Source organism: Pygocentrus nattereri, chromosome 5, assembly GCF_015220715.1.
Source record: "Pygocentrus nattereri isolate fPygNat1 chromosome 5, fPygNat1.pri, whole genome shotgun sequence".
Taxonomy (NCBI): domain Eukaryota; kingdom Metazoa; phylum Chordata; class Actinopteri; order Characiformes; family Serrasalmidae; genus Pygocentrus; species Pygocentrus nattereri.
In genome coordinates, this window is record NC_051215.1 from 38,041,527 (window position 1) to 38,057,159 (window position 15,633).

The 15,633-nt window shown below is 40.3% G+C and overlaps 1 protein-coding gene across 7 annotated transcripts in view; it reads right to left on the reverse strand.

Annotated features, from left to right (window-relative positions):
• zmiz1a (zinc finger, MIZ-type containing 1a) overlaps window positions 1-15,633 on the reverse strand; it is a 149,640-nt gene that overhangs the window by 49,669 nt on the left and 84,338 nt on the right. For all 7 annotated transcript variants that reach the window (XM_037538591.1, XM_017723688.2, XM_037538593.1 and 4 more), the window contains one exon: window positions 8,553-8,672. In XM_037538591.1, the coding sequence (XP_037394488.1) occupies window positions 8,553-8,621 (69 nt within the window). In that variant the 5' untranslated portion in view covers window positions 8,622-8,672. The remainder of the gene's footprint in view (window positions 1-8,552; window positions 8,673-15,633) is intronic.

The window sequence follows — 15,633 nt, forward strand, 5'->3', positions numbered from 1 at the left end:
GCTGTGCATTCTGGGACAGATACCCCTCTCCGCACCCCTTTAACAAAGAGCTCAGCGTTCTTCAAGGCCTCCTCAAGCCACCCCAGCATGTCCTAATCCACCCTCCTCATCATCTTTTTGTCCTCTAAGATGTAATAGATCCGCAACACTGAAAGGAATAGCCAAACAGGCTGGCAAACAAGGCGCGCGCAAGAGGAAAGGCTTTGTGGCGGAACAGAATGAAGAGAGGCTTACTCTCTTTTTCTCCCATTTTTATTGAGCCCTGAAATTGTTTATCCTTTTCTCAGCACCCCCACCCATTCTAGCTTGCAGCTCCCAAGACATGATGAGAAATTTAAACAAACGAACGAGCTGCGCAACCTCTCCAGATTTCTTGTATGGAAACGTCTCGGCTGCTGTTCGACCACTGTGGGGAGGCCGCAGACACTCTGAAAACTTCCATTCTGCTCAGTGACGGGTGCCTCCTCTTCTCTGCTTTTGCAGCGAGGAAGCAGCATTGTCTCTGGGGGGCGGCAGAGGTCACCATTTGAATAAGTGGCTTTGGTGTCCATTGACAAAGAGCTCATGTGACAAACAGCTAGTGTGCACTGCCACAGAGCCCTGCTGAGTAAATCCTGCCCAGCATAAGAGCTATGTAGGCTGTGAAAATTCTCCTCCTGCCACAAAGCTGGTGGAGAAGAAATTGGTGAGTAAGTCGTTGACTGAGTGGATGTGTAGTGTAATGAGTGAGCATGCTGTAGTGAGTGAGGAGGGTACTGATCGTAGGGCAGGAGAGAGAGAGAGCGAGCAAAATCTTTTAAGGAGATAAGATTTTAATGCTACAACAGATGGTATACAATGTATTCCTTTCCACAAATAAACAAACTAAAAAAAAACATGCACAATAAATATTTGCTGGCTTCCAAACAGTAAGAAAAGCAACTTAACACGGCCTTTTCTTAAAAAAGAGAGGAAGGTTATAACCGCAATGCAAGTGCAGCAGAACAAGCTTGAATGTGAGAGAGAGAGAGAGAGAGAGAGAGAGAGAGAGAGAAGTCTATTAAGGAGGTGGCTGCTAAAGCAACAATTAATAGCATACAAAATGTTTCCTCACATTAAACTGAACATGAATTATTATCATTAGTTCATATCTGACTGTATTAGATGGGAATTCTGCCTTAATTTCTGCATAATTCAGTCGTTGAGATGTAAACAGAATAATTCAGAGAGTTTGATGTGAAAATGGTGCATTACAGAGAACATTTCTGACTCAAATTCAATTTACAGGGGTGTTGACAGGAGCCAGGGGTCACAATGTCTATTTTATTTAGCTTCCACAATGACCAGTGTACTGACATGTGTCTGAGTTTTCTATGTAATACTGAAAAAAAATTATTTCAGTTTTCTTACAGTTTCCCTTACAATGCACTGCATGTACCTTTCTGCTATTGATGTAGTTGAGTAAATATGTTCTAGACCAAAAGCTGATTACAAATCTACAAAAAAAAACAATGTCTTGGTTATCTAGCAATGAGTTTGTAACTATTTCATGTAATACCTCTCTGTGAAGTAAGTTTTTGAGAGCATTACATACTCTGCACATCTGGTTCCCACTGCTGGATTCAGGCTTGGAAAGTTTCTTCATAACGGTGCATTTCACATAAAATCATTCTGAACAGCTTTGATTACATATTAATGGTTTAATTATGCAGAAATGTAAAACAAGAATATGTAGAACTCCCTTTAAGCATTATACTATAACACTTTAAAAAAACAAGTCTTGTTTTCCTGTTATCCTTCATGTAATGACTAGTTTTTTAATGAAACATCAGATTTTTGATGATGTCACTGTGCACCAGCAAGCAGGAAAAAATAATAACCAATAATATCATGTTAAAACTCCTACTCCCACCACCCCCACCAATCATCAGCTGACTCAGAGATCCTCAGACCCTCCCTCAGCTAGCTCAGAGACCCTTGCTGACACTGTGTTTTACTCAGAAATGTGTCATACTATGAAAGGAAAATGCATTATGATTACATTTTTAAAAATATGAGCATTTATTTATATAAAGTAAGATGCAAGCTACCAAATAAAAACACCCTGACATGACTTCTCTAAACAGAGAGATGATGGCTGGTAATTGCAATGTGAGTGCCACAGGCTAGCTGATGTGATGACGGTCACACTGTGCTGTGGGTCAGTGAGGTAGTGTGGTTGGCATGGCTACAGCACAGGTGTTCCGAAAGCTCTGGCCAAACCTCCACCTTTCCTCCTGCCTTGTTGACACTGTCCAAACACGACCTGTCCACCGCAGGGCACCACTCCACTCCGCCATTTGTCACTCCTGATGTACAGCACCTCATGCTGCTCTTCTGGTGCTACAAACAGACTTTAAACATGGACTGCAGAGAGGGTGGCTTCTTCCTGTTTCTTTGTTTTTTTTTCCCTGAGCCAAATAATTATCACTAGCCAAACTGTATATACCTATGCCAAATTAAGGAAATACAATAATGTTTGAGTTCTGCTTCATTATGAAAGGTTTGACTTTAACCAATCACACTCAATGTCATAACCAAGCTGTGACTAATGGGCTTAATAATGCCATAGGACTTGAGAGCAGATCAAAAGCATTGTATCATTTTGAGGACAATGTAGGCTACAGTGAGTAAATGATATGAAACAAAAGAACAAACTGTCAGAAAATGATAACCAGGGGGCACTGGTGCCTGGCCGCACCTATCAAAAATACATTCTGTGGTCCGTCCTTTTTAACTATGGACCAATACAGCAAGCCCAGAAAGAAACATCTACCACACTAGTAAGACAAATGGCCAAACACAGCATGGGTGTAGAATTCAGGTGTGTATCTAATCTAAAGAGAGATTTCTATTGTCACCTGCTCCATCCGGGAACCTCCCACATAAGCTGTTCATCTCATCAGTTCAGCATGTGAACCATGCACATCTGCCTCTTTCAGCAGCAGAGCTCAACAGCTCTACACATTTGTATTCCCATTGCATGCAAATAGCAATTCAGTCTTGCTCCAGAACATAAAAAAGGCTTTCTAATTAAAATTGAGTTGCTCTGCCATGTTTCCCTAATTATTTTCAATCACTGAAATTCCTTCTCATGGTCTTGAAGGGGAACGAGCCAAATTAATTGTTCTGATCATCCGAGATACCAATTTTCAAGTGCTCCAGGGGAAGTGCTGTGAACAATAAGAGTAGTATAAAGGCAACTGAACAGGAGAATGGAGTTTTGCTCTATGCAGTTCAGTGGGAAGCCACAGACCTTGGGCTTGTAAACTCAAATAAACACACTGTAGGAAAAGGTTTTACTGCTTTAGCTTTGTTGACCCTTATTTAAGGTCTAAACAATGTCTCTTGTTACTTCTGCTGTGGTCTAAAGACTACTTTTTCTGTACAGTAGCACACAGCTTATCTGTTCATTATTTCATTCGGTTTTACCTTCTCATTATTGGCTTAATGTTTGGCTATTACCCTTTGGATTAATTAGTGATTAATTATTTAGTGACTAACTAGTACTATGAAACTCATATAGGACTTACATTGTTATAAAAGTGAGGAACTGAAGTGTTCGTCCACATACTTGGACTACTGCGTTCTGAATGTAATGTTTTATATTACAGAAGAGTAATTTTCATTCTGTGTTCAATTGATTTCTATGGAGAGACAGCAGTTGTATGCAAAGGATTGTGGGAGGGACTGTGGAGCAAAGTAAAAGAAAAGAGTGACAAAAAGATGAGAATTTCACAACTTTATGCAAATAAGAAGCAAACTTCACCAGACAATCATTTAAAAGTGGCACAGTGCGTTCCGTCATGTGCCATGCCCATATTCAGACAACATGCTGGTGTGGAGACGATGGAGAAGAGAAGATGGTCAAAGATTATAACACAGAGTTATAACACAGTTAGCCTAGAACTCTGCATTTTCTTTTACTATGGGCAGTTAAACGTACATACAGTTTAGCAAAAAAAAAACACTGCACTTTCTGTCCAGACAGATATTTGTAGTAGATTATATCTGTATCAACCAATGACAAGATACCAAAGTTCATGAATATTAGATGCCTAGATGACCAATAGTCTGTCTGCTAATGAGTAAATGCAATTGTAAGTATAAAGCTGTAAGGCTGTAGGTTTGATAGTGATGTCAGTCAATAGAAGAATATATCTCATTTAGTGTGACTGACAGCTTTCCTTTGCTCTCTGCTGGGCGTGTGGCTTTTCCCGCAGACTAGGAGGCCTGTGCTGAGGAAGTGCAGGAATGCAGATGGAAGGCCTACATAAATGAAAGTCAGATGACAACAATGGCATGCATGTGTAGAAAGAGATCCAGTTCAAAATGAAGAAAAGAGAATCTTTCCCCTTCACACTGCATTATACTGACAGATGCATGCTAACAGCACATGCTAAGCTGCATCTGATTAGTTTACTAAAGCCCTAACAAAGAATTTGTAGAGCCATTTTGTTTATATCAAATTTACAGCTTATTTCCACTGATTCTCGAGAAAATACCCTTGAGAGACTTCATTTTGTAAATCCAGCTGTTCCACCTAATTGAATGTCAAAATAGAGGTTTTAACTGTATTGTTTTTAAACAATGCACATAAAGGCAAACCATTTAGTGGTTTTAAATTTGCTGCTTTATCGCATTCATTCACTGCATTCAGAGCTCTGTGTATTATGTTTATACATGTCTACAGTCTCTTCTGTTTAAAGGAAATTACTTTCGGCATTGACACTCTTGCTCTTCCTTTAATATATATTACTAAACACTCAGGCGTAGCATTTTTCCCTGTATCATATTCTTTAAAGTGTGTGCCTCTCTGAAACTGCGATTCAACAAATTTGCTATTTAATTTATGGCTAGATGCCACAAAGCTGACTTTGAACAAAAAGAGATGGAGAAGAGCGAGACAGCAAGTCACACACTAAAGAGAGAGAAAAGAAAGCCAGCAGAAAGTCCCCATCAGATTCACAGAGTATCAGCCTCCCAGGAAGCCGGGCTTCAAAGACAGCCCTGGAGAGATAAGGTGCCCTTGTTTACCAGCAGACAGGATCAGGCAGTACCTGCTCCAAAGAAAAAAAAAAAAAAAACAGCACAGAACCTGGCCCCAAGCCAGCACCCCCAAATCAAAACAGCGCACTGCACCGGGACGCATGCAAATGCACACACGCTGACAATCACTAACCTGTACTGACTGGAGCAACTGTCACACCCAATATACTGCAGCCTCACCACACCCCGAATGTGCCGTTTCAATTTGATTAATGAGCTTCAATCGATTGCGTTTTGTCTTTAGGGTTAATCAGCCACAATCTGGCATGCATAATAAAGCTAGTAACGTCATTTGTTATGAATTAAGCACGGTAGACGTTTCAATTGGGATTTGTGACTGTTGTACACTTCTCTAATTGAAGTGGGGACAGCAAACGCGAAAGAAGAAATACATGGGAATGAAATATCAAAAATTCTTGAACTGTATACACAGTCATGTACTACACTTCCACAAAGCTGTCAAGAGGCACATCACACCCACACTCATAAACACCATCAAGCAATTAGTGAGTAGTGTAATCACAAAATGTAGCCCTGGGTCATGATTACCTGTGTGCTTACTGTATGTGACTACAGTATGTATGTATATCTGATCCTCAGCACTGAATCAACTTTTACAGCAGTGCATTAACTCATACATCATAAATGTGTGTCTGCATGTACACTACCAGTCAAAAGTTTGATCACATCTGCTCAGAAGAATGTCCTTATTTTTACTTTTTTCTACACGAGTACTAAAGGTGACGGTATCAAAACTATCAAATAGAACAAATAGACCACTAAAGTCATGATGTCATTCCACAGCCAGCGTCATGTAGATATTAGAAACTAGGGATGCATGACTATATCAGTTTCACATTAGTATTGACAGACACTGGCTTTAAAACATATTGGCATAGAACAAGTGTTTAGATTTGAATAATATTACAAAGTAAAATATTTGATTATGCATGTATTGTACTACAGAAGGACAGATGGCCTACTGTGCTAAAATATCTGCATTTTTATACTGTATTTCTCCATAAGGTTAAAAAAATTGATTCAGTCCCTATCTATATTTTAACAGATAGATTTAAACCAACAGTTATAGTCCCTCTCTGTATTTTATAAATGTTTATGTATAGGCATCAGTAGATTAGTATATGAATAACACTGGATATCAGTATCAGCCCACGATTCTCCTATCAGTGTATCTCTAATTGGAATGTTGATTTCCTCAATGAGAAACACAAAGTGTTTTTCGAAAATCATTGTCAAGTTCCTTTAGTAGCACTGAAGTTAAACATCAGACTTACTTTCACTGTAAAATATATTGGATTTGAAACTTTTATGTTTATCAAAGGACATGACAGAGAAAATTTTCAGAAACTTTGTTCACCGGTGTTCATAATAGGGGCATGACACTGAAGACAGAGTGACGTTCAGCTCCTTTTCACTCTATGAAAAAAGTAGTGACAAACTTGCTAAATAAATGAAAATTATACGATATTTTAGGCCCGCTAAATACATTTAACATCTGTTTCAACTGAACCGGTTCGTAAGTGGGCAGCAAGACATGTGGCTGTCCACACCTGGCATCTCCATGGAGGCTCCAGTGAGTGGATTTTGTGATAGGAGGAGTGTTCCACCCATATTAACTACTTCAGTCTCTAGCTGAGTTTGTTATCAGACAAATATACCATGAGTCCATATTCCATAAAAGTTTAGACCACATGAACCGCTGAAGTGACTCATAAACAAGTGGTAGTAGAGGCTAAAAATGCACCACGCAGCTACTTTCATCTCTACTGTGATGGCGCAGTTGATTAAGGAGGTCATTCGCTGTTGAAGATGTATCAAAACATTTACACTATAAATGTGACGTGATCATATGCGTCCTGACAAAGATGGTTTGAGTGACAAGATCACAATATGCCTCCAAGTTGCCCAGGATGTATGTTAAGTGTGAATTCTTCAGAGAGATTCTTGAAAGTTTACCTCATTGCCTAGGCCCAGTTGGCATTCTCTCAAAGCAGCTTCATGAGCACACAATTTTAGAAGCTCTCCATATGAGGACTTGTTGGTAGCTGAAAACTTGGGATGGTACTTTTATGTTACTAATTTCATATATATATAAACTTCACTATTTATATCCACCTTAGAAACTACTAGAAATGACCTTGAAACTAATGTAGAGGTTATGTAGTTATGAAAAGCCCACAAACCCTACGAGCTGAATTCATAGCTCACTTAAACAAGGGAAAGAAGCTATCAGAATACCTCATGTCAAAATTGTGTATGTAATTAGAACAGAAGTTTTATTATACACTGAATCTGATGAAAGGTTATTGCTGTGCATATGGTTTTATTTTGCAGAAAGTGAAAAAACAACCTCCCATGCTAATATAAAATATAAATTTGGGGTAAATGTAATTAACCATACCTTAATTTTAGGGGTGTAAAGATTCTCCAAATCCACTGTTCACTTCAGACCTTGATTTCTGATGCACGGTTTAGTTCATGCCTTGTTTTTTTTTTTGTTTTGTTTTGTTTTTGTGTGGGTGTGGAATTGAAAAAAAAGAAGACTAAAGAATATGGTAAAAACTTGCTCTAACTTTAAACAGAGTAATAATTTTGGGATGTGCTATAACACTACAGCATGTGCTATACTGTTAATTGTGAAATGAAAAACTGCAGTGGTGACAGCAGGTTGTTTGGGGGGGTCAAGGCTTCAACTGTGGACTTTTGTATTGCGGTTTCAGCTTCAATTTTAGAATCATTACACCCCTACTTCCTGTGTATTTCAATATGTAAATGCAAAATTACATTTGAATGGCATTGCTGAAGTGATACCTCTCAGTTTCTAAGAGTTATAGTTTCTAAGAGTTAAAAATGCCTTTAAGATAAACACACTTTCGATCATGTGTGTCCAAACTTTTGACAGGTGCTCTATGTCTGTCTGAGATGTGAGTGTCTAAGTGTTGTGCATTAGACTGCAGGAATGGTGTGCAAAGGGCTGTGGTGGAGAAGAGGAGAGCAGCACTCAGGATCTGAGCCCTGGCCTCATTCTGCAACCTGATCCAGGCCCAGCCAATGGGAAGGCTAACAGCACCATTTAAGGCAGCCCACAGAACAGAGTGGAGGCCAAGCAGCCGTGAAGGCTCAGCTACCAACTGCACACATGTGTCACTGCTCAGGCTATATTTGTATGAGGGCTTTATGTAGGGCTGCAACAGCAGTATAGACAAGTGCTGCATTCTGTTGTTTTGACAGAATAACAGAATACAGCCAAGGGTTCATTGCATGAGTGTTGATTTGGTTAGCATTTTTACAGCTGGTGATCTCATAGCATGTATAAATATCACATTTGCATAATCATAATACAATACATTCTTATAAAGAATGTCTTATAATATGTTGCTCATATATTTTCTTAGTTACATTTAATTACTATTATTCACACTTTAAATGTCCTACAATTTCGTATGGGAGGAGCTGGTGCTCACCTGTTTGATGCACACCAGTCTGTCATTGGTCTGCTGTATGTGCCTGTCCATCGAAGGAATCGAGTTCATCTTGATTGCTGTCTCTTTCTCTCTACCTGGAAGCCATTAAAGTTCTTCTCCCTGAGAAATGTACAGACAAAGACAGGAGTGTGTCAGCGAGTAGGAGAGAGACGGAGTAGACCACTGAACTCCTCACTGTCTCAACAAGGCCCTGAAAGACACTGAGCGTTCAGGTGACTTTTTTCCCCTTTAGTTTTTGAGGATAAGACTTGGGCACGTTCCATCCATCTCTCACCAGGCCAGAGCATGTCTGTGGAGCAGCGATGATGGGAGTAACTGCAGGAACCTGAGCTGTATATGACAGGCAGTTTACTCACAGAAACAGGCGTGCTACAAGCGGGGCGAGCTACATGCCATCATTCAGAAGTTTGGAGTAACTTGTCATCCTAAATATTTTAGTGTACTCTTTAAGCAATAAACACACAGAGCAGATTTTAGTTTTATAAAAATATGTCTGTTTTATCAAATTTTAGTTGTGTAGCTTGACATTTGATCACCACTCTTTTATTGTTGATGCTACACAGCTTTCGTTGCCATTTTAAAGTCCTTTACAGTTCAGTTCACATTTAAACTTCACATTTACAATTTCTTATGAAAAGCTAAATAAGCCAAAGTCAAATAGTTTTCCTAGCTTCTAATTAATTATTTAAAACCTGTTCATTTATAATCAGATTATAATCAATTTATACATTTACCTACAACCAAAGTGGTTTGATATGGCTGAAAACATTCTATGAAAACCAAATCTTTGAACAGTAATCTAAATGACAAAGACAGCCTGTTTATTGAGGTTACCCACACATGCACATACGCCCTATCAGCTCTGATTGAGTCAAGCTGTATCTGCACTGGCATATCCTAGCTCGCTTAAAAGGCAGTGGAGTCACCTTACTGTTTGCATAGCTCAGGAGTTAGGTCGTCCTCGGTTACCCGTCCACAGGCTGCTCTGTCATGGATACGCTAGCCTCACATCCTTAACCCCAAACCCACAGCAGCGTTGAAGCACAGGCCCAGCCAGTGCCATCAAAACAAATAAGCAAACGATTGTTCACTAACAGTAGATATTTGATGTTAAGACACATAAGTAGACAGTTTATACTTGTCAAGCTACAGTTACAGTACTCACTCATTTTCTGGTCATTAAACTATAGTGTTGCGATGTTGACGCACAATTATCACTGCAGTGTGCCATAACTAAACCTAATGATAACTAGAATGTATAGACATCTTCCAGTATTACCAAGACACAACTCCACTACCTGCCTGTCTTCATAATGACTGGATTTATAATTGTTTAGAGGACGGCCCAGTGCATCATAAAATCTCAAACATCACCATGATTCATTACACTATTATTTTGCTATGATTTGGGCTTATTTTAAAAGATACAATGAAAGTACAAATGAAAGTTCAGAACACAGAAAAAAAGAAACTACACCAGCTTAGGGTGGGTGATAAAATAATATAAAATAATATACACTCACCAGCCACTTTATTAGGTTCAGTTCAGTTGCTTGTTAACACAAAAAGCTAATCAGCCAATTACCCGGCTACAACTCAATGCATTTAGGCATGTAGAGGTGGTCAAGACAACTTGCTGAACTGTAAACTGAGCATCAGAATGGGGAATGGGTGATTTAAGTGACTTTGAACGTGGTGTGGTTGTTGGTGCCAGACGGGCTGGTCTGAGTATTTCAGAAACTGCTGATCTACTGGGATTTTCACACACAACCATCTCTAGGGTTTACAGAGAACAATCTGAATAAGAGAAAATATCCAGTGAGCGGCAGTTGTGTGGGCAAAAATGCCTTGTTGATGTGAGAGGTCAGAGGAGAATGGGCAGACTGGTTCGAGATGACAGAAAGGCAACAGTAAATCAAATGACCAACCAAAATCTCTGAGGAATGTTTCCAACACCTTGTTGAAAGTATGCCATGAAGAATTAAGGCAGTTCTGAAGGCAAAAGGGGGTCCAACCTTTTACTAGCAAGGTGTACCTAATATAGTGGCCGGTCAGTGTATAATGATATGCTGGAAGAGTCGCATTTAAAAACTGCTAAAGCACGAATACAATGACTACTATTCACATTAAACATTTAACATACTATTCTACGCTAAATTCAGTGAAACAAGTAATTATGCTCTTTGAAATGACATGCAGGTCGTAAATGTTCTTTAAGGACTGATATCAACGATATGGTCATAATAATAAAATATATCACAACAATGAAAGGATACTGTCATATGCTGTAATATCCCACTCCTATAGCAGATTCTATATGTCTGAAAACTTTATCACACTATTAAAATACTTGCTAAATATTTTGATTCTAACATTTCAAAACTGATGCAGTCACCATCAGATCAGTGTGATACATTTTGCCACCCCTATTTGTACACACATATAGCTTTGGTATAATATTCTCACTATTTAGGCTACATTATGTTGTTTTGCCCTTTTTTATTATCACTATTTTGTGCATCATGCATTTTGCCCAACTTTGTCATGCTGTTCTAAACTGAACTGAAAGTGTATGTGTGAGGCTGAAGACCTGGGATGAATGCATGTTAGAGTAAGATGGGGTGTGGGATGTTTGCAACCAATTACACTCAGAAAAGCCTCCCATCTCAGAAGCAGTGGCTGCATCCCATCAGCATGTCTATTACACGGTGTTAAAGGTATCATGCCTTACATTCAAGGTTATCAATTTTGCCTTGCCGGCTGATTTACAGCTACATTCAGCAAGGGATAAATCCAGGGTCCCTGGGTCCTGCCGTAACTCATGCACTGGGGGCAGTCACGTGGCCCGATTAATAGGTGACGAGCAATGGAGGCAGGACTCCATCCCTCATCTGCCCAATTTATCACCATCACTCTTATAAATTCCTCCATCCAAACAGGCAGAGATTTCCCCAGCATGCGGCAAGCGCGCCTGTCCGCTGCCACAGCCTGATAAAGCTCACTTCACACACCTCTGTTGGGCAAGCCACGGTGAGGGGTGGCCGCCGTGTACACGATTTGGGTGCTGGAACACATTGCACTGGGGGTTCTTAAGAAGAAACAGCCTTGACACGCTCATTAATGAGAGCTTGGCATATATGGTAACAGAGGATGACAGGCATGTACTTGCTGGCTCTTTAATAGTCTAGTAGGTCACACAAAAGAAAAATAAACTGTCGGTTTATTCTGGGATTCACAGGGATCAGTTTGTAATGGTAAATTTAGCTGACTTAACCTAAAAGCAGCAGGAGCCAAGATGGCAATTTAACCCCTCAGCTAGCAGGCTTATTATTAAGTTATTAAACTCAAAGGAATGCCCCAGTGATTTTTAAGCTAATCTCTATCTGTTGCAGCACATGACTGATCATTATGGACAATAATTCCTATACTCACAAAAGAAAACATGTTGACTCAAAATATATTTAAAACACAATACAATGGTGAAGTGTTTCAGCACCTTTAACTGACTTCACTTATAAATGTGTTTCAAATGAATGAGTTTTCTTCATTTTTAGCAAAATACAAAAAAAAGTCAAAAGTAGTGTTGATGGTAATGAACTGCAAGCTAAAGATGCATCAGACAGAGGATGGAAAGATGGAAGGATGGAAAGCAATGACGTATTTCTTTAAAGGAATAGTTCAGAGAAAAAACTAACGCACGCAGTTTCCTCCTCACCCCAGCAGTCGATCAACCAAAACATGTTTCTGTGTCTGAAGTTTGCTCCTTTAGTTTTGTACTGGTGCTACAAAGGCACCTGAAAAGTATTGAAAGCCTATTTCAGCCAAATCCTCTGGGTGACAGTTTTATCATACAAGCTTTGTAGCTTCAGTATAAACTGTGTATACTGGATTTTTTGGTGAACCATCCCTTTAAGACGTATTATTCAGTAACTATTATAAAACCAGTGTATGTGAGAGAATTAATATGCAATAACATATATGAAAATATACTGGCCCTTGCCGTTTAAAAGCTTAAAGAGATCTGGTCAGCTCCTCAAAAAATGGGCCATTAAGGTTGCAATGATGGCCATTGGCCAGCAGGTGTCTCCCTGCTACACTGCTGGCCAGCTATCAGTGCAGAACTACCGCATGTTCTTGTAAGCCTTTACAAGCGCTACAAATCCTCCGCTCCAGCTCACTGACAGGACACTCTCAAACCTGCGGCTTGCCCAGCCGACCTTGTGGCTATTGATTAACTATTTCCCACTGAACCCTGCTGTCTCTCACGCCTGCAGCTAGCGGCCAAAACAGAGAGAAACAGAGAGAGAGGGAGTTAGTTAGAGACGGCAGGAGAGAAAGGAAGTGGTGAAGGATAGCTATTCTCTCTCTGTCTCTCTCTCTCTCTCTCTCTCTCTCTGTCTCTCTCTCTTCCCCCATGGTCCTGGGTTTTGTTTGCTGAACAAAAGCATGGCTGCACGCGTCAGGAGGAAGGGGATGACACGAAAACATCACTGCAGCGGCTGCCCAGCATCCTGTCCAGTGACGCAGGCCGGTTGTGGAGTGGAGCCCAAAGCCCAGGTCCGCTCCTCCCTTGCTCCTCTCTTCCTCCCTCTCTCCCTCTTCTCTCTCTCTCCTCCTCTCAGGCAGGGAGGGTTGGAAAAACACCAGTTATATAACACCAAGTACCTCAATGAAAACAAACCCTTGTCCTCGTTATTCAGAGAGCACCAGAAGCTAGCCATGAAGTCATTCCAAACACAAAGTTGTACAGTCAGACATTCAGCCAGTACCAGATTTCGTAGTACAAGTAGGTATGACCCAAAATTCTTTCCGGCCTGCTTCGCTATGTGGGTGCTATAAATATTTGCTAGCATTTGCCCTTTAGTTAGCTGCCACGATACTGTGCCCTTACACGCTGACATGCTGCTCAGTATATGGCCATATGAATTGCATCAGTCTGTACACAATTAGAGGAGGTGATACTCAGGGATTACACAACAAACCCATCTGGGCATGAAACGACCCTCTGAAGCGGAAGGAAGATTAATCATATCAGAGGAGCGGGCCGACTAATAATGCATACCGGCAGAGCGCAAAAACAAAAGGCAGGAAGCAGGGAAAAAAATAATTACTGAGTGGAAACCCACTCTGCCTTAAACTGAGAAGAAGAGGAGTGAACCAGAGGACCAGGGGGAGTGGAGGACAGAGAGAGAGAAATTATCTCTTCATAATCAGACACATGCCGCATGAGTGACTTCTGTATTTCTGCTCACAAATGACTACCTTTTCAAGTTCTCATTCTCAGAATAGCATCAGCTGCTCTCGCAGGTTGAGGACGCATACCGAGAGAGCCTGATACCGGTCTGTGATACCATTCAGTGGAGAAAAAGGCCAGGCTTAAAAGACTGATCATAATTACAGCTCACACAGAGATCTGCCACAACAGATATGAACAGCTCCACACTCCCCAAGTGCCATTATTTAATATGCTGAGAACCTGCCCGACACTGAAGGAACTGGTTGAGTAAATCCTGTAGTAGCCCTGCTGTGTATATTTTGGTGTTTTCCTGCTCTAACACAGCTGATCCTACTTTACAGCTAATTAACAAGCCATTCCTCAGTTCACAGGGATGTGGTAGAGCAGAGAAATTACTAAGAATACAAACGGGCATGGCTACCCCATGACTACAACTGGTGACCACTTCTTCTAGTTCCTCTTTTGAGAAATATAAGGGTGTCTGTTCTGTTAGCACCAACTGATGCTCTATGTTTCTGCACCTGTTCTTATCGATTGGTCGCAGGATAAACAGCCACACTTTCATAGGCGATTTGGAGAGGCACAAGCCAAGACCAAGCACCCCTGCTACTAGTGCTGTGCCTAGTGAAGGCTAACCGAGTTATGGCGGTAACAGCCCCCAATTTTAAACCTTGTCATTCATTTATTGATATATTTTGTGGAAAATACAGGAAGACATTAGGCTTTACTGAACTTTAAAACTTGATATGTATGTGATATCCTGCACTAATACTACATTTACTGCACCTAACATAGATGAGATTGCTCTGCAAATGCAGCTGTTGAGCTATGCTGGCTGAACACACTAGGCAGATATGTCTTTATAAAACATTGTCTAAGTTATGCTGTACATTTTACAACATCCTCTGAGCTCTCCATCAAGTTTCAGACATCAGACAAACCAGCTTTAGGTCTCTGCAAAACACATGAGTATAGTATAGCAACAAATAGCCGGGAGAAGACGACACCAGGCTAAGCCAAGCGACCACAGATGCTGAAGTTCGTGTGATGTTTGCAATTCCATCCTTGCTTACTAGATTAATCTCATGACCAAATTAAAGATCAAAATATACCTCAACAACTACTGCCGAACTCTGCTTTCATTATGTTCTTTTATTTCCCAAAGATTTGAGATTTGACACACAAAACGACTCACTGAGCTCCTGCATCCGCTTCTCAAACCTTTTCATTATTTAAAGCGGAAAACTAAACAAAATCTGAAAGTTTTTATAAAAATGTAAAAAAAACTTTCAATCTCTAAAACAGTAACTTTATAGATGAAGGGAAAAAAAAACATTCTTTACTTTTAATTAAAGTAAATGTAACTATCTTATTTCTAAGTCATTTTGGACCAAATCTATTAGTCCATTCATCATGAAAGTTTCACACAATGCACAGTTAGGTTTTTCAAATTGTGCTACAAAGTAAAAAATGGCCGAAATGTACATTGTTTTATTCCTTAAATGGTGAAATACATAATCTTAGAATGTGTGTAACGTTGAGACAGGAAATCCTATAGTAGTGGCTTGAGATATATCTGGTCTGGAGGCAGATTTGACTCCAGCGTAGTATGTATCAATGCGCTGCTGCAGATGCACAGCCCTGGTCAGTGGCCTCTACACACAGCACAAAGCAGCGTTTGTTGTGTGCAGGGAGCTGGGCTGGGTAAAGGCGCTCTACTGCTTGCCATTGTCCTGCCCCAAAATGTGCCATAATCCCCTGAGCAGTCTCTTCCACTTAATGTGTGTGTGTGTGTGTGTGCACGATGGCCTCCTCCTGCCCCCG